Genomic DNA, 27,859 nt, shown 5'->3' with positions numbered 1-27,859 from the left:
TTTGTCATGAAAAATGTCTATTTTTTGTCATGAAAAAAAAACCTATTCTGTTAGTCATGAATGTTCCTTAAAGGAGCAGTAAAAATACTGGACCTACAGAGGATATATGGAGTGCTTTGACAGAGTTACTTGTGTGCAGCACTAGATCATTAAGTTCAGCAAAATAATTTGCTAAAGGTTTGCTATAATCCATAGCCTGGAGTGAGGTCACCAACTAAACTGACTTTATGACAAGAAAAGACCCTAGACTGATGAGAAAGCGTCCTCTGATAGAGGTCATTATTCCTTTGTCTGAACAGGTCTTTAAGGACTGTGAAAGAAAAAAACATGTTAGCATGACTTGCTTGGACATAGAATATGTGGCCATCAGCACTGTGATACATTTTGTGGGTTATAAAATGATTAACTGACCATTCAAATTCTAGAAATGTTGCATTTGTAGCAGCAATCTGTTCCTCAGAGAGGAGGCAACAGAGTGTGAAACCTGAATTCAAGCAACAGAGAGGCTGAGAGAATAATTAAAACCAGAAATACCTTGGAGCTTCCAGAAATTATACTCAAGGTTTGCAATATAGCAATAATATCTGTATTTATGTAGACATGTGTGCATGGACGTGTGTGTAATGACAATGGCACAGTTTCCAAACAGAAAGATGATTGCCAAATATTGTTCTCCAGCTATCAAAATTTTCCAGAGTGAACTGTATTTAAATATTCTCTAAGGACTTCTGGTCATAAATATTTCTAAAAAGTATGCACTTAACTCATGCCAATCAATATCATAAAGCAACCCTACAGCTAAATTAGCAAAGTCAAGAACTCATACTTATTGACTAAACCCTGATATGACTTGTACCTAAGGCTCCAAGTGTTCAGCTTATATGGTAATAGTATTTCTGTTTTCAAAAGTTGTGCATCCTGATCTTACATTTTTATATAGAGGATTAAATACCTTATAGCACATATGCCTATTGAGAAAACTCATTTGCCTTGAGGAAAAAGGCATCTTCTTATGAATTTCCTTTTACTTTACAGGACACTGCATTTCTGAGAACCAGGAACTCTCCTGGATATTTCAAAGGACTACATAGAGGACCTACTTTATTCTCAAGGGACCCAAGTTACTGTGTTTGGACTTTTAAGTCAGTCCTAGTATACGGATGTGGACTTCAGGTAGAATGAGCAATGCAAAGAACTTGTTTGGACTTGGTGTCTCCTTGTATTTTTGGGGACTGATGGACCTTACTACAACTGTGCTGTCAGGAAGTGCCAGGCCCCTCACTGAAGGGCAAGAAGACAACCTGTCAGACAAGCTGCATCAGCGTATGAAGAGGAGCTGGGTGTGGAACCAGTTCTTTGTTCTGGAGGAGTACACAGGAACTGACCCTCTCTACGTTGGGAAGGTAAGATCCACAGTGGGAGGATGTCTGTAAGAGTGTATCCATCTGAGTATTTGCAGATTGTGGTGAAACACAGGATGTTTCCTCAAGTGCCTTTGCCTTCTTTCATCCGCATTAATTTCACTTCTGCTCCCAAGAGCTTTTGCCCCATGTCACCTCTGTTTGGGAAGAATTTCTGTTTCAAGGGTCTGTCAATATATTTGCCTATTTCAAAGAGATCTGCTGCATCAATCATCATCTGCAATTTGAGGTAGTGTTAGAAAATCTGCCGCAATTTTTCCAGGGACTCCTACAATGTCAAGGCAAAGCAAGGTTATATTGACATATAAGGATTAGGAAAGAAAGGAAGAGTTTGTGATCATGCTTCTGTCCATGATCAAGTCAGCTAGAAACTGCAATTCAAAATCAAATTAAGTAGCCAGTTTCCCTTGAAAACTGACATTTTAGTTTTTGTTTTCAGTAAATCTTCAGGGTCAGAGTATATTCTGGCCTACCACATCTTGACTGCTGGTTAATTTTTGGACTACAGAGAAGTTTCTCCATATCTAGAAGGGTAGATGGGCACCTCATTAAATCCAACTATGAAGGGCCCTATTTTTAGATCCCTTATGCCCCAAGAACCTACCCATCAGTACAAATATGTGTAAAATATATTCCTGAGCCCATCCTGTACATATACTTGGTAATATTTTGCATTTACTTTTCTGTGTCTCTCTGAGGAAGAAAATGATGGAAATTAGACAAGTGACGTCTGCTGTCACAATCTGTCTCACTATAACCATCCTCCTTTTTGGTTTTTAAAGACCTGAATCACTGACCCTGTATTAACCCTGTTATTCAAGGTGTTATTATGGTCAGTGTCAAGTTTGCTTCTATCCTACACCAAGGTGACAAATCTGGACAATAATGCAGAGAGAGTTAATGTGCTTAAGTATTTGAACAACACAATCAAGATTTACATGCCTAGAATATCAGATACAGCTATGACAAGTGGAGAATACACATAGGTATATATGAAAAATAACTTAGAAAGTATGTCAGAAAATAATTCCTTCACATTTCATTGTTTATATTTTATGAGATATAGGCTCCAGTTTTCCTTCCAAGCTATTCGTCTGCAGAAAAAAAAAATTACATATCCAGAAGCCCAGTTTGGACTCATATTTATCATTCTACAGCTCCATAGAGCTAAACTGTGCTCTCAGTCACACCAATATAAATCAAAATGGATCTGCAGACTTCAGAAGACCTCCTCCTGATTTATCCCTGCATGACTGACAGCAAGATGTGCTCGCCTTCCTCCCACAGCAATGGCATTACTAGTGATTGCCTCCAGATGAGACCTCATTAGTCTTCATTCATCTGTGCACCTAGCTTTTCAGGTCTTGAGATCTCTATTGAATAAAGAAATTAATATTTGTTTTCAGGCAATTCCCAGCTTCAGAACAAGGGCCAGACTTATTATTCCACATTCTCAGTTACATCTGAAATGACTTCAGGCTTCCGCTTGTGAGCCGAATCTTAGGTAAAATACGCATGGGGAGAAACCAGCTCATCTTTTAGACCTGCTGTTGTCATTAGGAGCACACACATTTGGCACAGTCAGCAGCACTCCTGAGCTTGCCACTGCTCAGCTTTGCCCAAGGGAAGGACACAAAGATGCCGAGACGGCTCCTCATGGCCTGCACCCTCCGCTCTGAAGCCCAAGCTGCCATCAGGGAGCTTCTCCAAGGCTGCCAGGGCGCTGGCTGTGCTTGCACTGGGGTGCACAAGGGCTAATTAGCACCCACGGTTAATAGGGCCAATTAGTCCCCTGCACTGCTGAGCTGACACGGCTGGATCTCTTGCAAGGCCTCCTAACTTGGCAGAGCTCCATGTCATCCCAGCACCAGGGAACTCTGCTGCCAGGAGGGGCCTCTGGGGCTCACACATTCCATGGTGTCCCACCCCCGGTGGGGTGGGGAGCAGCCAGCAGAGCGGTGGGATGGGGGCTCTGGGGCTCTGTGGGGCAGAGGCTCCCCCTCACTTCGCCCAGCCTGGAGCACAGGCACTCCAGAGAGGCAGCAGCATCCCTCAATTCATCGCCCGCCTGCATTTGCGCTGCCTAAGTCTCAGGGATCCTTAGGAAAGGAGTCAACAGGGGATAGATTGTGGGGTGAATTAATTGTTCTGGCAGGCCAGAAATTTTTCAGCCCGAGTCACCTCAGGCTGGCTCAAAAATAGCTCTGTAAGGCTTGCACAGAGTGGGGTAGAGGTGCAACAGCGCTTTCAGTCTGCTGCTGGCTGATCACACCAGCCCCCCAAAAAAGCCCTGGATCCCATACCAGGCCAGGTATAACTGATATCACTCACAGCATCCTGAAACATCCTCATAGCCAGGTCTTGCTTTTATCCATCTGCTCTCTCCAAGGCCCTGTCAGAAGGAGAAAGAATGCACAGCAAAGAGCCAGCTGTGCAGCTGGCTCTGGCTGGTTCTTTATGACTGGAGCAACCAAAAAAGCACCTTGGCTTGAACTACAGGTCCAGGCTTGCCTAATTTGATTTCCAAGGCTGCTATGATTCTGTGAACTTCCCTAGACAACTGTTAAGGCAAGGTGCAAAATATGTTTTGGACAGAGAAATGAAAGAAACTTCCTGATGTGGAGTCAGTACAATTTTCCTTTTCTCCAGTGCTCATGATAGTGATTTAAAGTACTTCAGCTTCAGAGGGTTCCTGGTCCTGTCACAGATAAATACAAGGCTTCGGTTTTCCTAGAGGTGGCCATTATTGGCTAATAGGATGAACCAGGGAAACCAAAGCCCCTTCATTTGCTACAGCAGGTATTTTCCACATTCAATGAGCAGCCTACACTGTGTCAGTAATTGAACTGGGAACACACTTCACCATTTTGCCATGTTGGAGGCTCCCTAACCCTGTTTCAAAGAAGCATTTGAATCACAGCAGCTGAATAAATGAATAAAATGCAACCTCTCTGCAGACTATCAATGTACATCAACCACACTCACTCCTGCATCCTTACAAAAATCCCCTGCAGGTGCTACCTCCCTGGAAGCAGAGAAGGCAGAAGCACATCAAGGATGGAGTCATAGACTCACAGACTGCTTAGCAGAGCTGTGTGGGTTCTCCCCTGAGCTGCTCACTGCAGTGCTACTCTCTTCCACATGCCCTTTGCCAGGAAATGTGTCATTCCAAAGCAGATGTAACATCGTTAGTTTTTTGTACAGTTCTCATCAAAAGGAGCAACGCGGGTTGACACAGTTAAAAACTTCTCAGGAGTTATCAGCTTTATTCCTCCAATAACCCATTCCTTAATATGAAGGAGAAAGTAAAAATTAATTCCTCCTACTCTGTATCAACCACATGGCAGCACAATTTATTGCACCACCCATAAAAGAGAGCCAACTTAAAACTAGATCACCTTTCCAACACAGTGATTTTTACACTCCAAACTACAGCATTCTGATATTAGGTTTGGTGTGAACTTCAGTCCCTTCAGACACCAAATTCTTTCAGATTTATTGCAGTCTGGCAGTATTATGTCTTTTTGTCTTTTATACTCTTTTTTGCTTTGTCTTGAAAGAGTGGGTTATACGAGAAGCTGCAAAAGTGCTGCTAGCATTTGTTACTGCCTAGCCTTGGTTGAGACCCAATGTTTCTAACAAATCACAGCTAGACAGAGATCCTCTTGTACTCCCAAATTCTTAACAGCATGCCATGTTCATTCCTTGTTTGCTCCCTTCACAACTGCATTTATTCCAAACAGGGCTTGGGGCAGAAAGTGTAATTTAACCCATAAGTTTGATTCATTATTTGCTTCTAAGTATTCAGAAAATTCGTGAACACCTACTGCTATTTCAAAAAATGCTTTTTTTTTTCTTTCTCTTTTCCTTCTTATTTTTCTCCTTCTTAATTTTCTTTTCCTGTTCTCTTTTCTTTTCCTGTTTTCTTTTTTCCTTGTTTTTAATTTCTTTTTCATTTTTCTCTTTCTTTTCTGTTTCATTTTTGCCTTTTGACTTTGCATTTGACTTTGCCTTCCTCTTTCTCTTTTCTTTTTTTCCTTTCCTTATTTAATGAGGACTTGTTGGTGTTCCAAAACACATTTTCTTCCATCAAGCCCAGCTCTAATTCCCCAATCAGGTCTAACATCTGTATCTGTCTCAGCAGCTGTATTCTTTCACTGGAGCACTAATGCACTAAAACAAATGCCCAAGATGTAGCTTAGTGGTTCTGAATCAATTTGAAAAGCTATAATAGTGTCCTCCTTCTGGAAGTATCCTGCTTACTAGCTCCTGCAGTGATAATCTCTGAGTAATGGGTGTTTAGGGTAAATAATGACAACCACTGTCTTTTTTTAAACTAATCACAAGATGGTGTTTCCTGAAGATATACCAGTTTGCAGTCCTGGTGCCTGCATGTGAATTAATACACATGGCAGCCATCTAAATTTAACTGTTTACCACTGCCAAATTTTTCTGGGCTTGTTCTTCCACCATTCAGTTAATGCATGGCCTGAGAGCTGCCAGATTTTCTCCAAAATACTGATGTTTCTCAGATGCAGTAGCCACTGCAGGGATGGAGGCAGAGGAGGAGGAAGTGAAATACCAGTGGCCTGACACAGTTATTGTCTCAACCTGCACCTTCAGCTCCTGCAGCCACATTGCAGCGCTGTTGCCCTTAACATTCACTGTCCCAGAAGCTGCTTGGAGCCCATGGGCCACCTCCATACAGACCTGTCTGCATGCTGGGATATGCCATGGAAAACCATGGGATCCCACCTCAGCTGAAAGCACTCTTGCCCTAAAATCAGGAGAGGGTCCAAGTTTTGCGTAGATCACCTGACCTAAGAGGCAAATAGGGGAGACACCCTTTGGAGAATGAGTGTCTCCCAACCAGACCCTTTACTGGGGGAAAAGGTCTTTCCACTCCCCAGCCAACAGGATCAGCATCATGTGCCCTAAAACAGCTGAGGAGCTGCCTCAGTGGCACTAGAAATGCTTAGGTCAGATAAGTCATTTTGCCCACATTCCTATTGAACTTTCTCCTATGTAATAAGTTATTGTATATGATCCTTATGTTTTAAACAGCTCAGAGATGAGATTTCTCCTTTCTTTCTTGACAGAGTAGTCTATAATCAACTGTACAAAGTTTGACTTCTGCTTTTTGACACAAATTATGCATTTCTGTTCAAATTATTTCTTCAAATACTGTGTTCATATATTCAGTCTATTATTCTAAGATTTCTCTCTCCAGTTCAAATATTTACCTATGTTTGGCCCCATCCTCCAAGATTACTCCCATCTGTCCTTTAAGCTCATCAAAGCGTTAAACACACACCTAATTCTGACCATATTTCTGAGATAATTTGCCCATATATGCATTTTAAAATGTGTTTAATTGAATCCAGCCCACTTTCACTCCTTTTTTAAAATTATTATTTATCCTTTATTCATCACCCACAATGATAACCACACTGGAAAATGGTATTCACATGTGAATCATTTTGATTTTTGTACCTCAAGTCTATTGCTTTCCTGTCTTTTGGTACTGAATGATTACTGCCACTGGGCATTGATCTTTATGCGCTGTTCCTCAAAGGCATGGAAGTATGAGCATACTATTGTGGATTTTCATAGTGTGAGTGAAATTAACCAATTTGATTGCTTTTGATAGTCATTCCAGTATTTCATGGGAACCAGGTGTTTAACAGAATGTAGTCCCCTGAATTATTTGTTTCCCTGTTTTAGATTATAATTAGTACTACGTTTACTCTTGCTCTTTTCTGTTGCACTCACAGTTATCTGTGGCTGCTCAGAACTAATTAGCAGTCATGCAATAAATCCGTTTGCTAATTTCCTAGAAAATCTGGGATGGTTCTCATTTCTATAGCCTGCCATGGGCATAAGCAACTGTTTTTTGCTGCTTAGCTTGCTTATTATTTGACAATATTCCTTCCTGAAGATGTCAGGATCCAGACTAATTTTATTACTAAAATTTAATGGAAAAAGATTAAAATATTTCTATCATAACACTTACTGGGTAGCTCTCCCATTCTGCTTTCCCCTTGATCCCAAACAGATTTGCCTTATTTGCCCCAACATCATGCTACCCCTGTAGTATTTGACTCCTCTTAAGCCATGTGAGGAATCACAGTCTGCAGCTTTGCTGACCTCACTTTATCCCAAATCTTCTCAGTGACCATTGTAACAAGGCAAAAGATAATTATTGTGTTGAGTGAGATTCCAAAAAGGCACAGAGCTTGTTCCTGTTTGGGTGCCTCTGCCTTTTCTTTTGGCACAGCTGTGGGTGCAGAAGCAGGAAGACAGGAGAGGGTTTTTAATTTCAGCTACGTGATACAGACTTTACTATTTGCCTCTTTCAGCAAAGCGAGTTCATTAGAACCAGCTTGTGAATCCCAACAGTGAGACCAGAATGCTGGGGATGATCACGTGCTCTGTGTTTCTCAGCAGCTGCTTACCCAGCCCATGGTCTAATTGAATCCTGTTCCTTTCCACAGCTCCACTCTGACATGGACAGGGGAGATGGCTCCATCAAGTACATCCTCTCAGGAGAGGGAGCTGGCATTGTGTTCACAATTGATGACACGACAGGGGACATTCATGCCATTCAGCGGCTGGACCGGGAAGAAAGGTCACAGTACACCCTCAGAGCACAGGCTCTGGACAGGAGAACGGGCCGGCCCATGGAACCAGAGTCAGAGTTTATCATCAAAATCCAAGACATCAATGACAATGAACCCAAGTTCCTGGATGGACCTTACGTAGCCTCTGTTCCAGAAATGTCACCTGTGGGTAAGACAGATTTTGTGGAGTATCTTTCCCCTGTGAGCAAATTGGAGATGGTCACCAAAACACAAATTCCCTGACTCCTTGATCTCAGCTTCTGCCCCTTGTGCAGGAGCTGCAGGACAGAGGAGTTTATCCTGGGGTGCCTTCTTGCTGTAGAAAAGAGACAACGGGCTTTACAACAGCATCAGCTCCTCTGAAAGAAAACGTGCCAAGGGAAGCCTGAGAGATGTAAAAGGTGTGATTCAAACATGCCATGTTTAGACAATTTGTATTACATAGTGCCCCTTCTCCTCTGACATCAGATGGTAGAAATAATAAAATCCATTGGACAGTCATTACCATCCTGAAAATAACACAGTCCTAGCAACCTAATTAATTTCATACTGAGAGCTCAGCTACTGTCCAGGAGCCCTTGAAAACAGGAAGACATAAAACAATCATTGGCTCCTTCTAATTCATGGAAGCCTGCACTAAACAAAGTTCAGTGAATCCTGAGATTCTGTTACTATTTGCCCTCCATTTTTACAGAATGGGATCATGTTGAAGACACTTCTGTTATTGCAATGCAGAAGACAAAGAGCAGCCTTCCTATTTTCCTATCCTGACACAAGTCAGGAGAAATCATTTCCATATAAGAATTCAAATAATCACATAAAATATTGTTTTTCTGGACTTTTTTTTTTTCTTTTTGCATTGTCTTTGTTTGCTTACTGCTTTTTGGCTCTGTGACATCGCTGCAGAGATAATAATACCATATAAATTTCAAGTCCTGAAGATACAGATATGCTTCAACTTCTCATTCTTCAATATTATGTTGACATAAAGCTAGAGAGAGGCATCAAATACAGAAGTTCCAGTCAGTAATAATATTTTTAATGGTAATGGCTAGCTTGAGTTCAGATTTATCTTCAAGCACTTATCTAGTAACATCAGATTTGTTTGTAACACAAAACATTACGTAGAAGGCTAGATACATTCATAAAGGCATTGTCTGACATTTTAAGGAGTCAAAACCCACACATATTTCAGTTGTGCCTCACCTTCTCCTTGTTCTTGATAAATTACATCACCTGCAAGCCATTACTAGCTTCAGAGGAAGCAGACCTTGAAAACCAATTGAAAAAAGAAATATATATGCCTCTGTGCGGGTTGCAAAGGCTCTTCAGCAGTGTATAATCTTCAGGCAATACAATGTAAACTGCAGTCCCACAGAGTGATTATCTCAGAGATACATCCCTTCATGCTCACTGTTTGTGTACAATTTCCATCCCACAGTTAACTTACAGCATCTATGGGCCTGTGAAAACCGTTCATGATTTATGTCAGCAGAGCTATGGAGCTTCTTTGAGCTGCCTCCTAAAAATATTCAAAATCAAGACAAGGGGAAAAGAAGCAAGCAGTATATAATTACCATCTCTCTGTCAACCATAACAAAGTACTGTTAGCTCAGCAATTCTGTAACTGTGGTCCATAGAGTACTTGCTCTTTTATATCTTCTTATAGAAGCATGATGAATTAATACCTATTAATTCCTTTAGTGCTAATGAGCTACAAGTATGAACAATAAGTACAAGCACTATGAGCATCAAGTGAAAAAGTTCCGTGTGGGAAAGCTCTTGTTAGGCATTTCAATTTACTTTGAACTGTGTACTTTTCCTGCCAGCCCTTTATCCCACAAAGTCTTACCTTGATGGTTTTTTTGTCAGGCACCTCTGTTATCCAGGTGACAGCGACAGATGCTGATGACCCAACCTATGGGAACAGCGCGAGAGTCGTATACAGTATTCTCCAAGGACAACCATATTTCTCTGTGGACTCTCGGACAGGTATGTTATTTCATCAGGGAATGAGTCAGTGTGGAAACCAAAAGAAAAAGTTGCAAGCAGAAAAAAAAGGGCAGTGCATCATAGCTGTGGTCAGAGAAATGTGTCTTTGTGGCTTGGAGCCAAGACAGAGCAGCACTGTGTGAGGGGTAAAGTAATGCAGTGGCAGTGAGTTCCAGAAGAAGAATGTGCTTTTTCCAGTGATATATTCCCCTGAATGACCATATTCTGCAACTCAGGATCTTGATGGGTTTGGTGCTATAAATACTCTTGTTGGTTTCTATCATTGAAAAATGTCTTAAACAGATCTAGTTGATAACAAGGCTTAGGGGAAAAAAAAATCTATGAATCAGCCAGGACTGGAAAGTGCAAAGCTAAAGGATGCAGTTATCTAGAGTAGTTTTACCTAAGGGTATTCTTGTTAATAACCTTACATTCATCTATAGGACATTCTCTCTGTTTCGCTTGCTTTCTCTCTCTCTTTTCTCTATACATCCAAGGTTTATATTCAAAAGTGGAATCTGACAGATTTTGACAGTTTCTAAAGGGCATCTGTAGTGCTAAGGTCAGAAACTCATGAGACAATAGTCACTGCAGAGCCCTAGGGAACAACATAGGAAAAACACTGAATAAACTTCTTCCAAAGTTAGCAGTTTATAGTGTAGGTGCTCTAGCCAAAGACAAACTTGTATGTGGCATAGTTTTGTTTATATTTACAATATTAAAAAGCTACTAATACTCCTTTGTAATCAGGTGTCAACGATAAACAAATAAAGGTGTAACCACAGATTTGTTGAGAACCAAATTATTTCTAAGAAAGCAAAAGATCGATATTCAGGGTCAGATCCAGAACAGATTTAGCCATTAGAATGCAGCTTATACAGAATGGGCCCTTAAGTCTAAAAGCATGTACTTTATCAGTATTTAACTCAGAAGAGGTCTTTTTCTCCTCTAATTAACTTCCCAGTCACTTAGACCTGCATCTCTAGACAGGCTCAGAAATGCCTCAGCCTTTAGCTGCCTCAGTCAGCAGCTGGGCTTCCATTTAGGGTAAGCGCTGTTGTAAGCCAGAAGCCATTTACAGACAAACACAGGACTGTAATCAACTTCCCCTGTGCAAACTCACCTGTGGGATTTGGTAGCTCACATAATGCAATTGCAGCTCTGACATTTTTCTAAAATAGAGCTAGAGCATAAGTGACCAACAGCTCCTTTGCATTGATAGATAGTGATTAAAACACCCAATAGTGGGCAACTCATTTCAGTCCAGTCCTCCTCTAGTAGCAGTTGGAGTCTTTACCATTTATCTCCCAACACAGACTCTCAGTTCCAAAGGTGTGCTCCTATTCCTATTCTGTCACTGTCCTCACAGGTGCTGAACAAGTGTCTATGTGAAAGCACAACTTCAAAGGAAAGTTGAGAGCCTCCTCCTCCCTTTTTCCAGAACACTTTTACAGCCTAACCACAATCATATTCCCCTAGAAGATAAAAGAACTCTCCCACTTCCTAATAAATCTGGCTCTTATAGAAAAAAAGGACCTTTGCTCTTTACTGTTTCCTTAAGAGCACAAACCTCACTCACTTTAGTGAAAGAAATGGTTCCAGTACATTTCTTTGGCAGACCTGAGGATCTTAACCTTTCCCATAGCCTTTCCTATAGCCCTAAGGATGGGTTTTATGTTCACAACCATCCTTAGCATTTCTTTGCTGACTGTGTGCAGCAGCATCAGATGCTCCCTGCTCTGCATTGCTGCATCTCTGGGTACCTGATCTGGTTCTGAGTCCTGGTGTCCTCTAGGGACCGGAGGCCCGAAAGATAGGCATGGCAGAGCCTGGAGTTTAGGCACTGATCTCTTTTTTTAGGTCAGGCCTAGAGTGGAAATTCCCTACAAAGTGTTCATACATGGAGAAAATTCTTCCCAAAATGCTAAATATTTTCATATCTTATTTATATATCCATGGGAGCTGAGGAGCTACAGCACTTCACAGGAGGCACTCAGCTTTGCAGGATGGGACTCTGAAGGGCTCCACGCTGGAAGATTAAAGCAGCACACTGCGAGCTGCTCCTACCGGTCACTATTTCTTCCCTTCACACACAACGATAATTGCCAACACAATATCTTTTTACTGCTTTTTTATTAAACCCATACATTGCCTTTCTGCTAAAAATAAAGCCTAAATGCAGATCAGTCAAGTTAATAGTGTCCTGATGCGCAAGTGCTGCCTGTTGAACCGTGCGACTGGGATGGTGCCTGACACGCCTGCCCCCACCCTAAGGACATCCCAAACGTGTCCCTAGCGAGGGATTGTCCCACGGCAGCGGATCCCCGGGCTGCACTGCCGGCTGCTCGAGGGAGCTCCCGGAGGTGCTGTGGGGCTGGCTGGGGCTGGCAGGGCTGCAGGAGGACGGCGGGGGACAGCGGGGACACGGAGCTGTCCCGGGCACAGCGGCACCCGGAGCGCCCGGCAGTCCCGCGGCGCTGCCCGGGCCGGCGCTCGCAGCCTCCATAAGAGAAGTGCTACTGCCACCTGATGTCCTCTCGCAGAAGTGTTACCCCGAAAGGAAGGGACGCCCTGCGGTCCCTCCGGAGCGGGGGCAGCGGGGTCTCCCTGCATTCTGCACTTCCAGCCCCAGCCTGGGTCCCGGAGCAAAGCCCCCCGGGCTCCTGCCAGGTGGTCTCTGGGACTGCGTGCTCTGAAAACTTGTCTTGATGGATGTTTTAGCAAAGCACAACACTTCCAGTGATGTGCAGAGCTTGTCATCCTCAGCAGGGCCTTTAATTCGCCCTAGCACACTGTTCCCAAAAAGCTTTTCCTTGGAAGGCAACATTTTAATTTTGAACGTGCAGCCTGTCCCAGAGCTGATGCATTTTAACTGGCTTCTTTAAAATTCACACCTTCTGTTAACCTAGATTCCACTTGGGTGAGTTTTACTCTGCCAGGAAAGGTGGGACTCAGTGCAGAGCCTGGGGTCACTCTTGACACGGAGAATAGGATGCAGGAGCAAGAGCCCTCTACCCTCTTTGTGTATTCTCTAACAGCCATTTTCTTTTGTTCCCCAAATGCCTTTCCACCCTCAATCTCAGGCTTAATTAGAACAGCTCTAATGAACATGGACCGAGAAGCAAAAGAATATTATGAAGTGATTATCCAGGCCAAGGATATGGGTGGACAGCTGGGAGGATTAGCTGGAACAACCACAGTCAACATCTCTCTCTCTGATGTCAATGACAATCCACCCAGATTTCCACAGAGTGAGTACCCTTGGGGCCACGACAGGCAAAAAGGGGTGGCTGAGTTTTGTGTTTGCCCTCATGACAGCCATTTTCAAACTCAGGATAGTGACAACTAGAGATGGGCAGAATGCAGATTTGATATGGAACTCTCCTTAAAAAAAATGTCAAAAGGAGTTATTCAATACCTTGCCTTGCAGAAAAAGTTTCTGACCTCCAAAATTATCAAAAGCAACACTTTTTTTACAAAGGATGGGAAATTAATTTACAGAAAAAGGCAGGAAGGAGAACTTTTGTTTTTAGACTGCTCATGGCCATTGCCTTTGGCTACTAATTGCTACTCTGATTGCCTTTTCATCTTATCTCCAGAGGATGTCTCTCAAATCAGGGACATGTGGTGGTGCTGGAAGTTGAAAGATAATTCATTCAACACTCCAGCCAGGCCACAGCAGGGGAGCATCTGGGAGCTGTGCTGCCAGTGTGGAGTGGGTTGTCACACAGGCTGTTCTCCAGGAAAGGTTCATCTAAACCTCAGCAATATACAGTTAAGATATACCCTAAGATATTTAACAGCCATACTTAATGGATGCAAAAATAGGCAGCTCCACTCTTACCAGAAACACAACTTTGTATTTACGAAAGTGAACTTCAAAACAAGATTTGCAATATTTTGCTCTTTGTTAATAAGATTTTTTATCACATTCATTTACATAATTCTATATTGCCATTAAAAATTTGAAAGAAGCTTTTCAGTTTTGATTGGACTAAATCTTCCAAGGGATGTAATTTGGGATTTTTAAAGAAAATGGATTCTTTTAGTGGTGTAAATCAATCTCAGGCCATTTTGGTTTTGACGTTTTTCTCATTTAGCTGAGTAATGCAAACTCCCGCAGTTCTTTTTGATGGTATTCTTCTTTTCCATCTGTTACTGCATGTTGCACTGGTAAATCAAAGTATTCCTCTAGGATCAGCAAGAACTCTCAGCTTCCACTTTTCTTCTGTTAGAGCAACTTCTTGAGCACGCCATTGCCAGCTGTGTTTTGAAAGTGGCATGAATTATAACTGATATCAAACTCTTGATTAAGAAAAATTACAATTCATCAAACCCCGTCCTTGGTGTTATTCTGCCTTCTAAAGCTTAGCATAGCCTTCTAAAGTTGATGCAGTCAACAGAGGGGGTGCAGCAAGGAAGGTTTGAAAGTAAAGCATGATGCCAGAGAAGTATTTTAGGTACAGCATTTATATTTTCAAAATACACTTTTAAAATAGCAGGTTGTTCTTTCTCCACTCTTGCTGTTAAGCAAATTAGCAATGCAACAAATGTGGTCAAGACAGTATTTGTTGGAAGAGGCAATACATTTTAATAGAATAACTGGTAAATTCCTTCTTCAGGGCTGAAAAGAATTTTGAAGGGACTTGAGAAAGGATTTGTGGTGCTCAAAACTTGTTTATTCCTGCTGTACAAACTGTTCAAATAAAAATATGCCTGTCCTATTAAATCTGTTACATATCCTGCTTTATATCATGGCTGCAACAGCACTGGTGCTAATTGTCCTATTTTTCTAGTTGAAGTTCCTATCTTAAGATGTATTGCTGTTTTTTAAAAACCTATTCAACAAACCTGTTGCTATAACAAACACCTAAATAAAACTTCCCCAGGAAATTTAGCTGGGCTGTGGCTTTTTAAAGGAAATCACGTGGCTGTCACAGCTTTGGCACAGGTGCTAAAGACTCTCTGCAGGCCATGCAGTGTTGTGGCCTCCCTGATCCACTGCATTGTTTCGCAGTTTTTTTGGTTCCTCTTCACGGCCTGTTTTTCCCCTCTCTCCCTGTGTGCTGCTTGTGCCAGAGCATTATCAGATGAGTGTGCTGGAGTCTGCTCCCATCAGCTCCACCGTGGGCCGTGTGGTTGCTAAAGACCTGGACGAAGGCATTAATGCAGAGATGAAATACAGCCTTGTGGATGGAGATGGACTGGATGTCTTTGATATTAACACTGATCCTAATTACCAAGTTGGCATCATCACTGTAAGAAAGGTAAAAAAGTTTCCTTTTTATAGTGATTTATATGGCTAAGTGTCCGGGTTGCATTTTATGTGTGGAATATTCCCTATGCCTGCAGTAACTTGGTTCCCATTATGTGACAGTAGCCCCTTTCTGGCTGTAAAACACAATTTCTTTAACATTTATTGCTAAAATATGAAAGCAGACTGCATTCCTAAGAACAACTTTTATAAAGTGGGAACATCATTAACATAAACATGTCTTTTCCCACCAAAGGAATGCTCTGACTCCTTATTTATCTATTTAAATATTCTCCGTAGCTTAATTATCCTACAATGCAAGAAATTAGATCAATATTTGCATTTGAACTGTACATATTTTTCACTGTGGTATTCCACAAACAATAATAAAGCATGCCTTGGAATTATTTATAAACCAATAAAACCCAGGCAGTGTTTTTTTTTTTTAATTGCTGCTTGAAGATCCATAAATGCTAATTAGTCTAGAGGAAGCTGTCTCTAAAATGGCAGCTGTGAAACTGCTGGTACTCTGTACCACAGGCTATGCAGGAAGGCATTGAGTATTTTGCTTAGGCTCCCCGCTATGGGATATTTATTCTACAATCGTACATAAATGTTAGAAGTTCAACTCTGTTTCTAGGTTATGAAATTGTAACCATATTTCTGCCTAAGCATCTCTAGTGTACTAATAAGGAAGTATAGTTTCCATTTAAATAGCCTGGGATTAAATTGTGCACTAAAATGGAACAATACAGGGGAGAGCTTTGACCTTGCAAGCCTCTATGCCCTACAGCAAAGCATTTAAGCATGTATTTATGGTCACCTTTCCCCAGCTCTTTTTTTGTGTATATTAGTCCCTAAAGTTAAGCATATCTTCTGGAATGAAATAGATGCTGAATGCAAACTCCAATGTAATTTTCCACTCATTTATCAACGAAAGAAAATAGTTTCTTTGGAGCAAATGTGCCAATAAGCTTGACCTTCGTTATTATGAATACAGTTTTGCTACATTTTCTTGTATGTCCAGAGGAATTATAAAATGTATGGTATCAATCATACCAGATATATACTGGCATCAGGTGCATATGCTCAATCCACCTACTGTACATAAACATTCGTAATATTGTATGTATGTCTCTAACTTTATGTAATGCTGTGATTATCAATAACCAAACACTGGGAAAGTTGTCCTTTGAATCCCTTCCAAAAAAATTCAGCTGGTGTCGATATAAAAAGATATCAAAATGGGAGGAAAGGGAAGATAGAATTTCTAAACCAAGAATAAAATCTTTTTTAAAAGTAAGCAAAACTTCCCCTTTAATTTTTCTTGACAGATTTCCCAAGCAAAATAATTAGCACTTCTAACACAGGCATCATAAAGCCAGAACTTACAGTTACTGACAAGACTACTGCTTGTGGTGTTGTGGCTACTCATCACAGCCTACTAATCCCACAAAATGTTGAGCACCTCCTGAAGATTTACAGTACCTTCCAGGCTGCCTGCCTGGGATACTGATGCTCACCCTACTTTCCTCTTCTCCCTGCCTTCCCTTCTGCACTGCCCTTGGAAGGCAGGGTGCTGGGTAACCCAGCCAGCACAGCACACAGGAGAGCCCTGTCCTGTCCTGCCTTCCTTCCCTGACATTGCCTGATCAATCACTTTCTCACAGTGGTTCTTGCTAAATTCCCCCCTGCATGGTGCCCCCTCTCAGTGCCTGTGTCAGCAGTGCCAGAAGGACAAGGACAAGGAGAGCTTTCCATGTGCTGCCTCTCCTCTTGGCTGTGTTTTGCAGCATGCTAAGTTCACAGGAGAAGGTAACTTGCCTGCCCTCTCCATGGGACCAACATTGGGAAGAAGTTTGAATGCACCCATGGGAGAAAAGTCTGATGAGGGGGACAGTGTGCTGAGGCATTAGCACAGGAGAGAAATGGGAGGTAAAGTCATCTTTGACAATGAAGGCGAACAGGAACATCAAAAATGCAGTGGTCTAGCACACTTGTCTGATTTTTCTCATTTTTCTAACTTGATCTAGGTGATTATGTATTTTAATAATGTAATTGGGGTTTAAAGCTGTTAAGTCTGTCTGTGATTTAACTGATTTTTTGTATCCTAGCTTTTAATGTACACACAGTGTTTCTCATGCAGTTTTCTTCATGTGGGAAACAATTCAATAAAATGGCCTCTTTCTTAGTATATGTTTAGGCACCTTTACATTGCACATTCCCTGCCAGATGGACAATAAGTGTAGCTTGGTCCAGTGAATATCTTACTGCTATTTTTACAGCTCATAAATATGCAACTGGTAGACAATAATGACTCTGCAGCCAGGGATATTACATTTGTAGACCTCACCAAACCCTAGCTGACAAGTGCTATGCCTGCAGTAGCTGCTGATGTACCAGGTGGAGCTAAAGGCAGCAGGAGCAGGTTTCAGATCACCTGTTTGTAGCTGCTGCCAGACTGCACAGTTTGTACTGACTCGCTCACTGAGCAGCATCTCCAGCAATACTGGACCATCATGTCCCCAGCACAGAAACCTGTTCCCATTCCAGTCTTCATTCCTCACTCTCATGTACTAAATGCTGAGTGATCTTCAGTTTTATAATTTCAAGAATGCCAGTCTTTAGTCAGGCATTCCTATGCAAGACATCAGTACTGGTAATTTACTGTGAAAGCAGTTTCATATGTCACTGCAACATGTCGCCTTCTGAAGGAGGAAGCTGCTGGAGCAGCAGACAAGTGCTGAAGGCTTGGTTGGATCCAGGAGGTGTTTTGAGGCCCATGCCTGAGCATGGAAATCTTCTTCCTGATGCATGGAAATCTTCTGCAGCTGGCCCTGTTCTGCAGCCATGAGGTGTGTATTAGTTTAATACACACCTCATGGCTGCAGAACAGGGCCAGCTGTTCCATTAAGCAGGGCAGAAAAGAAATAGGTTATGACTGGCAAAGGATAAATTTACTGCCACAGTCATGATCTTTGTACCTTTGACTTCCAATGGCTTTGGCATCCTCCTTCTCTTTTATTTTGCTTCCCATCTCCATGTGTCAGTCTGGTGATTGGTCTTCAAATAGAAAGAGCTGAAAAGAACAAGCAAAGGGATTGGATGGGAACAGCAGATATCTTACTGCAGTTGAAATGAACTGTTGCTGTGTGTGGTAATTCCACACATGAGGCTCAAATCCTTATGTCCATATAAAGCAGCTCTTTTTGAAAACTACTCATATAGCAAAGAGGGGTATGCCCCACTGGGTGACCCTGAGATTAGCCATTTCTTTCCTGGTACAAGATTTGTCTTGCTCAGAATCTGTGCAAGCTAAGGGAATTCACTGTGCTGGTTTTCAGCATCAGACCTGCCCAGATTATCCAAGTAAAGGGTTGTGACCATTTAACCACACTGCAATTGCTTGCAACTTCTGAACGCAATTTGAGAAGCGTGACTGTATCCTCTGTGAGCTGTACTTCATCTGGTGGCATTTTTTAATATTTTGGACTGACCCTTCCATACTGTTATTCTGGTTTTTTAAATCCTTACTGTAATCTTTTACCAAGACCAAGGTAAGTAGCACATTGAATATGGAAATTTTCATTCAGATCTAAGAAGGTTTTGGAGATACCTTATTTTCTTCAGGGATCTGTGAAAAGAAGATGGAAGGGAAATGAAAAATTTATTTATTGAGATGTTCAGTGTCAGCATTAGTTACTTCTATATCCATGAATACCAAATATGTAGTTTTATCTAGATAGGAAATCAAATTCAGGTAACTACTGAGTAAGCTGGCTCCCTTTATCCATTGTGTCAAGAAGGAAAAAAAAGGGAAAAGGGAAGAGGGAAAAGGGAAAAGGAGACCATTCTCAGTCCCTGCTTCAAATAATACTTGAGTATTTAATATTTCACATTTCATATTAAGTGAAAGAGTTCCCAGAGGAAGATATCAGGGATACTTTATAATTAAACTGCTTTGAAATTAATCTGTTCTCTAGGCAGGGAGCAGATTCAAATCCTAGCACTCATTACACCTGGATGGTGAACCCATGTTTAGGATACTTACTAAAAGGAGGTGAAGAAAAAAATCTCACTTCTAGGAAGGATGGATTATGGATAAAAACTGGAACAAGAACTTGCAAGAGAGGCTGACCATGTTCCCTGCTCCCACTGGAGCCCCTTACCAGCTTGGCAAACAGGGGTCTTGGAGACAAGACTGGTGTTCTCAGGGGAAAAAAAGAGGATGCTAACTGGGACCTCTACCTCCTGTGTGAGCATCCTTGTTCCTGCCACTGGGCCCATTTTTGAGGAACCAACTGCCTTACCTTATTTTCAGGTACTCCCATTAGTGTGTGCTTGTTCATGTATTTTCCTCAGAGTGGCATGAAACAGGTTGAGTGAATCATGATGCAGTGGCAGGGTGGCTGTTTATATTTTCATTTTAGCAATAAGAATGAAAGAATATGTCTTTTGAAGTGATCTGCAAGTATTTCTCCTGGCCTTTTCAGCTCAACTATCAAATTAAAGGCAGAAAACGCATACATTTCTAATACTACTGTCTTTCAAAGCTTTTTCTGCATCTGCAAATATTTATCTTTGTTGCCCTTGAAATTAAAAGTAATAATTATATGGCTCGGTGTGCCTGATGGTAGATTTAATTTTTTCTCCTCAGCCTTTAAGTTTTGAGAGCAAGAAAAGCTACACCTTGAAGGTAGAGGGTGCCAACCCTCACTTGGAAATGCGGTTCCTGAACCTGGGTCCCTTCCGTGACACCACCACTGTCCACATCAGTGTGGAGGACGTGGATGAGCCTCCTGTGTTTGAGTCCAGCATCTACTTTGTGGAAGTGCCCGAGAATGTGGAGATTGGGACCACCATACAGATCATTTCTGCCAAGGACCCAGACGTGACCAACAACTCCATCAGGTCTGTCCTCTCTTTGTGTGCTGCCCCACGAGCAGTCCTTAACACATCTGGTTGGTGGGGCAGTGGTGAGTGAGAGGGATTCTTTCTTTCCAGCCAGTAGTGGTCATCAGAGGGTTTGACAAACCAGACCTCACACACTGAGGGCTCTGTCAAAGCAATGCAGGAGCTCCCCCTGTTCTGTGGTGTGGAAGACATCAGCATCAAGCCTTGCAATGAGTTGGTCAGGCATGTCCTGACATTAAAAACAAACCTCAGAATCTTCCCTGTGCTGGCACAAAACCTGACAGTGTCGCTGAGAACCCACTGCCATCCTGATGGCAAGGGGATAACGTGCTTGTCCTTTTTCCCCCTTCTCTTTCAAAGGTTGCCCTTGTCAATAAGCTAAAACAGACAACTACTTTTGAAGTAGAGTGAATGCATGCTAATAAATATCAAAGAACTCTTAAATTATCTAGTGTCTGGTCAAAGATGCAGAGTTAGATATTCCCATAAGGCACTAAGAAAGGTAAAGGTGCATTTACAACCATGGGAGCTTCATAGGTGCAACTCAGCAAGGAGCCAAAGGAGCAGATTTGTGTGATCACAGCACTCTCTTCCATAGTGGCTGCTGGCCACAGCCAGCCCCATTTATCAGAGGAGAGTGTTCTTGTCCAAGGCCAGCCCACACAGAAATTTTCACTACCTACTAGTGCAGGCACTTTGATTATCCCAGGAGGTTGGCTGCTCCTCTCATCTGAGAGTTTCAGGTGTTGAGCTGCTGTTTCACTACCCATGCATTGGCTCAGCTTCTGACATGCCTGTGTTCAGGAACAGTCCTGGGAAATACAGGAGGGAGTTGAAACACTGAGTACTAGGATTTTTTGAAAAAAAGTAAAATCTAAATGAGCAATCCTTTGGGCTTCAGCTAGAAGATCTGAGCAGACACAAAGCCTGTTCTTCTTAATGGTATGGCACTCTGTGTTGCTGGTCTAATTATTTTTTTTCATCTCTGCTACTTTAATATACCTATCTTTTCTGCCTACATTATAAGGTTATCATACTTCTCATGGCGTTGCCTCAAATTCCTCAGTAAAACTATTATACTGTCTGCATCACAATTTCATTACTCGAAACTTTTTTCCATTTGCATCCTATTTTGCTGATTGAATACTGTCTGGCATCATCTAAACCCTGCAATGCAAACAGCTCTCTGCTAATCTGCTTAAAATAGTATAAGAATAATTCTGAGGACTATCAGAGGGTAGAATTGATCATTGTTATTTTTAATGAGTTTTTTCTTAGTTGTTTCAGAGCTTTGCAGTGACTGCCCTTGATGAACAACACTCTATAAACCACAGAATCTATCAACAAAGATACATTAAAAAAAAAAAGAAGTTGTAAATATGCACAGACTCTTTTGTAACTCTGTTCTTTGACAACTTCCTTCCTCATTTCTCCCCACCTTCCTCCTTTTCCACTGCCCTTTCTTCCCTCCTTTTCCCCCATGTTGAGGTAAAGGAACAGATTTAAAAAGTAATAAGAAATACCATTTGTAGTGCTGTCTAAAATGCAGATAGTCAGAATTAGTTCTTGCATTTTCTGTGGTCTCCTCCATTCATTCCAACTCCGTGCAGTATCAGCCTGGCAACGTTTTAAGTTGAATTCACTTTGCACTGGGCAAGGCAAGCTAAAACAATAATCCCAAAGATTTACTATGTTGCACAAACTGAAATCCATCTGAAATTTAAACTGTGACCTGGCTCAAATCCTTACTTTCCCAGCATCCAGTACCTGGCTCCAACACTGTGAAATTCTGATGGCTGGAAATATGCCATGATTGTTTTTAAATGATTCAGGAAGATTATCTAAATAGTACAGTGGAAACAAGTGTGCAGGAGCAGATACACTTAACAAGAGAACTTAGCTGGAGAATCTAGAAAAAGATCCACCTGTGCCTCTTGACTCCAGTGCTTAATTCTGAACCACTAATCACAAGGCTATAGTCAATTTCAGATACTCATTTGCCTTAAAATGTCAGAGAGAAATTATTTTATAGCTCTCATACAAGAATAATTATTGTACCAAAATATAGGAACACTCATACTTATTGTCTATAAATCAAATGCCTGAGGAATCTTTTTATTGATGAAGAGTTAGAAAGGACTGGGAAGGAAAGGGATACAAACCTGCCATCCCTTCCACTTTGATTGTTCTGAAAAAGAGTGTAAAGGAATTTCCCAACAACATATCTCAATAGTGTTTTATATCCTGGTTTAATAAGTCCCTATATAAAGAAAAGGCTGTCATGCTTGTTCCAGTGAATGCATTCATGCTGAAAGGAGAAAATTCAGAAAAATGAGCCCCTTCAGTGTCTGTTGTGACTAATGCTTTCAATTCCCATCCACTCTGATGAAAGTACCAACAAAAAGGACAGAAAGGCTGTGACATTCACCTAGGCCTGTATGTGGCTTTGGCCAAAGTATCCCTTGCCATGCTCCCTCCCAGTCAGCTGGGAAGGCAGCTTGCACAAAGTGCCTTTAAGAGCAAGGTAATGCCTGTGAACGATACTGAGTATTTTACCCACTCTGAGAAATCGTCCCTCTGACCGAGTTCTGCAGTGACCTCTGTCCATCAGCTGCCTCCCTGCCCAGGTTTTCTGGCCTGCAGACACCACCACATTCCCCCATTCACACGTGCAGGAAGCTGGTTCCCAGCACTGAACTGACACAACATTGGTCAGGAAGGTTCAGTAACTACAATGGATCAGCCTCACAGAGGGAGCTGTTTTCTCTGACTGGATGCTGTGAGAAAGGCGCACATCATCCTCCTGGTGCTGACACAGCTCCATCAGTGGCATGCTTCAGGATGCAGGTGGAGTTTATTTCCCTCAAGAAGGAGAGAATACAGAAGAAAAGGAAGGGAATGGTTCCTCCTCATCAACCTAGGGGCTCAGAGAATGAGCTGCTGATCTGAAGCCATTTTCATCCTGTCTGAATTTGCCTAGAGACAGGGCATAATTAGTTCTCTCAGAAAAAAAAATTATACTCCTCACTGGCAGATTTTCTCTGTAAAACAGATGTTTCTGCACTGTTCTGTGCCTTACTTTGAGGCTTCTTCCTCTAAATCTTCCTGTCTTCCAGCTCCATTCAAGCACTAACTGTTAAATGGCATTAGCCCCATGAACTTTTTCCAGCATCTCACTCTGGACCTATGCAAGTCAAAGAAGCGCATAACTAGGCTGTGGAAGAATGTGGATCTGCTTTGTATGACACTGTCCCCATTGCTGGAATACTTTGGTGGCTGTAACACACAGTTTTCACAAGGGTTGCATAATATTTTTCCTATGTGCTCTTGCAGATACTCGATTGACAGGAGCAGTGATCCGGGACGGTTCTTTTATGTCGACATAACATCGGGAGCACTGATGACTGCAAGACCTCTTGACCGGGAGGACATTTCTTGGCACAACATCACTGTGCTGGCCATGGAGCTGAGTAAGGAGAAGGCAGACTGTACATAGACTAAAGAGATACAGCAAACAAAGCAGGCTGAGGGGCCTGAATTCAAAGTTCACATATTGTTATGCACTGAGTGGGAAGGCGCATTAAGGGAATTGCTCCTCTGACATCAACCAGCAAATACTGCATTTTATTTATTTTTTTATGCTCATTTTCACAGGGTGGTGGGAGGCATAGAGGATGGCAATTAAATGCAGAGTCCTTCTTTTTCAATTCATTAGCATTCCAGGGATTTATTTAAAATTCCTCCTGATGCGTTTCTGGCAGAGCCCTCTCACTTCAGAAAGCCAGGCTAAAGAAAATACTGCAAAGGCTGCACAGCTGCTAGAGCTCCCAGTCCTGCCTGGGAGGGTTGAGTGGTGCAGGGATGGGTAGGCAGCAGTGATCCTACACTGCTAGGTCACTAGTTGAAATCTGCTCTGGTTCAACAGCAAGTAAATGACATCGCCATCTGCTTGCTACATAAATAATTTGGGCTAGAGTGCTTTGGGATCTTCGAGTATGCTGAACTCATTATGCTTTTGGGTTTTACAATGAGCTAAAACTCAGCTCAGGATTCATCTGTGTTGGGTATTTTTCAAGGCTGTGAGAAGAAGGAGATGCTCATTTCATTGTGTCAGTATGAAAAATTTAGCTGAGTTTGAAATGCTCACAGATGTGAGCTTCATAAAGGAGCTTCAGATATATAAGCAAATAAAAGGTTCGCCTAGTCTTCACCTGAAATTCCTTCGGTTCACATAGCTTTTGCTCAAGATCTCAGTTCATCTGTGAGGGGCAGCAGCTTTTCTGCAGCTTGGTGCCAATAGCTGAGTCATTCCTTGTGTCTCAGAAAGCTTCCTGCACATCTAGCCTGTGCCAGAGATATGGAGCACTTTGAGAGGAACAAAGTTTTAACAGGTTTGCCCAAATTGCAATCAGCCAGCTTGAAAGCAGGGGAAATACTTCACAAGAGTTGGGGTTACTCTGCCACATATTTGCAGGCTGTTCCAGCACATGATGCCTTTCTGTGCCCTTTTAAGTAGTGAAAGTGGTTGAGACAATGGGATTTTGCCCCCATCTGTTTTGACACTACTTTTATTTTCAGTCACCAATGGTCATTGCAATACCAGGCATCTGTAAAAGCTGCCCCTGTAGCAGCATTGAGGGTGAGAGCAATAGGAAGGCACATCTTCCTTTGGTTCCCTTTCCATCAATCCTCTGTCAGTTTTGCTCTGTATATGTGCAGCACAATATTTTAATTTAGTGAATAGTTTCAAAAATTTCATAACTCTGCACTCCTGAATAGCCCTAAAGGTTAGATCAATTATTTCTAAGAGTGTGAATTCACCTGCCACAACAACAGGTGTGTTAGCAAGATGTATGTATGCTTGTGGGAAGCTGAAGGATTACATTACAAATTAGGGAGAAACAACACAGTTTGAGGATTATCTGAATGACACAATGCAACACATGTTGTGAACTGCAGTACACTGAACATTTAATAAAAATTCCATAGTTTATGCAAACTCTCTATTGTTTATATGAATATATCATTTCTTGCTATAAAGGGAGATATATTTGGAGGTAAATGTACAAAATGCTACAGCTGAAAAGAAGATGAAATACTAATATTAAAAATTTTTCTTGATTTTTGCACTTCTGCTGACCCCTAAACATTTTTTCTTTCTGATTACAGATTTATTTTATCATTAAATGAGGGGGGGAAAGATGATTTGAGGCAGACAAGAACAGTAAGAAAAACAAATTATTCTTAGCCACTTAGTTTGGAATTTGTGAAGATATGCGAAAAGATGTACAGATTTACTGACAAAGAAAGTTAATGCACCAGTGGGACAGAAACATCACAAATGATGTCATGCAGAATGCAAAATTTTCATTGCAATTTTAAGCTTCACTGAAAGCTTTTCTGTTCAATTTCATGTGTTATTACATTTTAAACCTCTCTGTACAAAGTATCAAAGACTTGACACTATTTTTGAGTTCAAGGAACATAAATTTTGAGCAAAACCGTCTCTGAACTGGAGATAGAAACTGCCATTTTTAACAAGTTCTAAATAACAAGTCTGCCCTTAAAAAAGTACCTTCCAAATTCATGCTATCAGTAGGGAGGCTCAACAAAGAGTATTGCCCAGTTGAAGGACAATTTAAAAAAAAATGGGGTGTTGTCTAAAATGTTTGCTGTAGAAATAATTCATTGGACTGAACCAGTTTGAAGTCTTTTACAGAATTGCTTTGTTTGTAAAATATGTGATTAAATGGGAAGCCAGGCTAGACAGAGAGCAGCATTTGCAGCTTTACTCTGAGTCACACAATACCCAAGTTACCAGAGTTCCCAATGGGAGAATGTGATTTAACACAAACTAGTAGTGGAAAACCTGATTTACCTCTTGAGCCAAGTGAGGAGCAGCCTCTTCCCCTTCCCACATTCTGCCTTTCCTTACATTAAACCTTCTTGTTCCAGATAACCCCTCACAGGTGGGCAGCGTCTCTGTGACAGTGAAAGTCCTGGATGTGAACGATAATGCACCAGAGTTTGCGAGATTTTATGAAGCTTTTGTTTGTGAAAATGCCAAAGCAGGCCAGGTGAGAAACGCTCATACCCCCAGGGGTTGGGAAGGGTATGCTGTCCTACATGGAGGCAGCATGCCAGGAAGGGTGAGTGTTGGGAAGAGGGCTCAGCTACTCACACACTTCATCTGAACCCTTAGCAGCAGCTGTCTGCGCTTCATTCCAAAGGCAAGCATATCCCACTGGAAGGAGCATCACATAGAGTATCTCTTCTGTTTCTCCCACATTTCTTTTATTCTCCCAAAGTAGATTATAGGCTCACTGCACAATACACTTCATAGCTGAAATAAAGCCTTCCCTTAGGCATGTGCCAGCAGGCAAACAGCCAGTGTGTCCTGTAGCAGCATCAAAGAGAGGAGAAGTGTTATGAGAAGTGCCACAGCACCAGCTCAGGCCACGTGTGACAGACAAGGCTTACTACTAAATGTTTAAAGAGCCTTAAGCACACCTGGACTTATGGGAGCTGGACATAACTCACTACATCAGGTTCAAAGGGGTGCCAAGCAGAATATGTTCTGCTGTGAACTGGAGATCACAGAGAGTCAAAAGCAACACAAGACTTCCCATTACACACACTCTAAAGGAGCAGCTTCAAGCAAGCGGTGAAGATTCTTCTCCTCTCCCTTCCAAAACCCCATCAAAGCCTTTATACAAGGTCACCAGTGCCAGAGACAGATGTGAGCTCTCCCTGGATGGACCTGCTGCAAGCTCTGCTGCTGATTGTTTGTGGGGAGCCTCTTCTTGCTCCACCACCAGCGTCCACGGTGGGGACTGGTGCCTCCTCAGGCACAGCTGACTAGCTTAAATAGCACTTACACAGACACACCTCTCATGATCTGTGAAGGAAAAATTATACAAGTAGTATCACTGTGTGTTTGCAGAAGCTTCTCCCAGCTGTGTGAAACAGAATGAAATAGCTGCTCACTGCTGGGGTAACTGTCCTTACAACTATCATGTATAGGATATTTTCATCTCACCAGTTTAGAGAGCTTTTTAGTAATATAGGCAATAGAAGTCATTGCCTAGACCTTTTTTCCTGGTTTTGAAGGGTGAGTGTCCTAGGTAATAAGCTGTTTAAGTTCAATATTATTATGAATGCTAACCTGAACTACTTCCTTCAGCAAGGAACACTAAATTCTATTACCACATTTTAAAAAGTTCTGAAATCAGTTTTAACGTGGTGAAAGAGCCTTTATGGGTCTGACATTTACCTTTGAATCCCAAAATAACTTTCAAGTCAAAAAAATCCAGGTGAAGATTTATTCCTTGTCCAAAAAGATGCCAGAATGTTTATTCAGACAGTGCTCATTGTGCTTCAAGCTGTTGGACCTACTTTACAAAGCCTCTGTAAGTGAAGTAACAAATCTCTTTCTGGATTTAGCATTGTCTTCGTTTCTTTAGTTTGGTGTTATTTATTGCATATGCATTCTGCATGGTTGGCTTTTCTCTCATTTCTACTGACATCTTGGGAAGAATTTTATTGATTTAAAACTAAAAGAGTGGCAAAATAATCAACCTGAAGTCCTTTTCTACCTGCATAATGAAGCTGAAAGTAAGTATGAGCTTTCTTAAAAGCTCTCTAATGCACAATAAATC

The 27,859-nt window shown here is 41.8% G+C and overlaps 1 protein-coding gene and 1 long non-coding RNA gene across 3 annotated transcripts in view; one reads left to right on the top strand and one right to left on the bottom strand.

Moving 5' to 3' along the window:
- CDH20 (cadherin 20) overlaps window positions 1-27,859 on the top strand; it is a 118,870-nt gene that overhangs the window by 80,215 nt on the left and 10,796 nt on the right. For both annotated transcript variants that reach the window (XM_005481661.4, XM_074545086.1), the window contains 8 exons: window positions 1,036-1,403; window positions 7,916-8,210; window positions 9,914-10,033; window positions 13,117-13,284; window positions 15,113-15,300; window positions 19,945-20,198; window positions 23,535-23,671; window positions 26,157-26,278. In XM_005481661.4, coding sequence (XP_005481718.1) covers window positions 1,161-1,403; window positions 7,916-8,210; window positions 9,914-10,033; window positions 13,117-13,284; window positions 15,113-15,300; window positions 19,945-20,198; window positions 23,535-23,671; window positions 26,157-26,278 — 1,527 coding nt within the window. In that variant the 5' untranslated portion in view covers window positions 1,036-1,160. The remainder of the gene's footprint in view (window positions 1-1,035; window positions 1,404-7,915; window positions 8,211-9,913; window positions 10,034-13,116; window positions 13,285-15,112; window positions 15,301-19,944; window positions 20,199-23,534; window positions 23,672-26,156; window positions 26,279-27,859) is intronic.
- The window catches only part of LOC141729694 (uncharacterized), a 43,662-nt gene continuing 23,956 nt past the window's right edge, over window positions 8,154-27,859 (bottom strand). The window contains exons 3-4 of the long non-coding RNA XR_012581123.1: window positions 18,272-18,366; window positions 8,154-14,296 (exon numbers count right to left, since the gene is read on the bottom strand). This is a non-coding gene — a long non-coding RNA (uncharacterized LOC141729694). The remainder of the gene's footprint in view (window positions 14,297-18,271; window positions 18,367-27,859) is intronic.

Source organism: Zonotrichia albicollis, chromosome 1 (genome assembly GCF_047830755.1).
Source record: "Zonotrichia albicollis isolate bZonAlb1 chromosome 1, bZonAlb1.hap1, whole genome shotgun sequence".
Classification (NCBI taxonomy): domain Eukaryota; kingdom Metazoa; phylum Chordata; class Aves; order Passeriformes; family Passerellidae; genus Zonotrichia; species Zonotrichia albicollis.
This window is presented reverse-complemented; position numbering and strand designations above follow the sequence as displayed.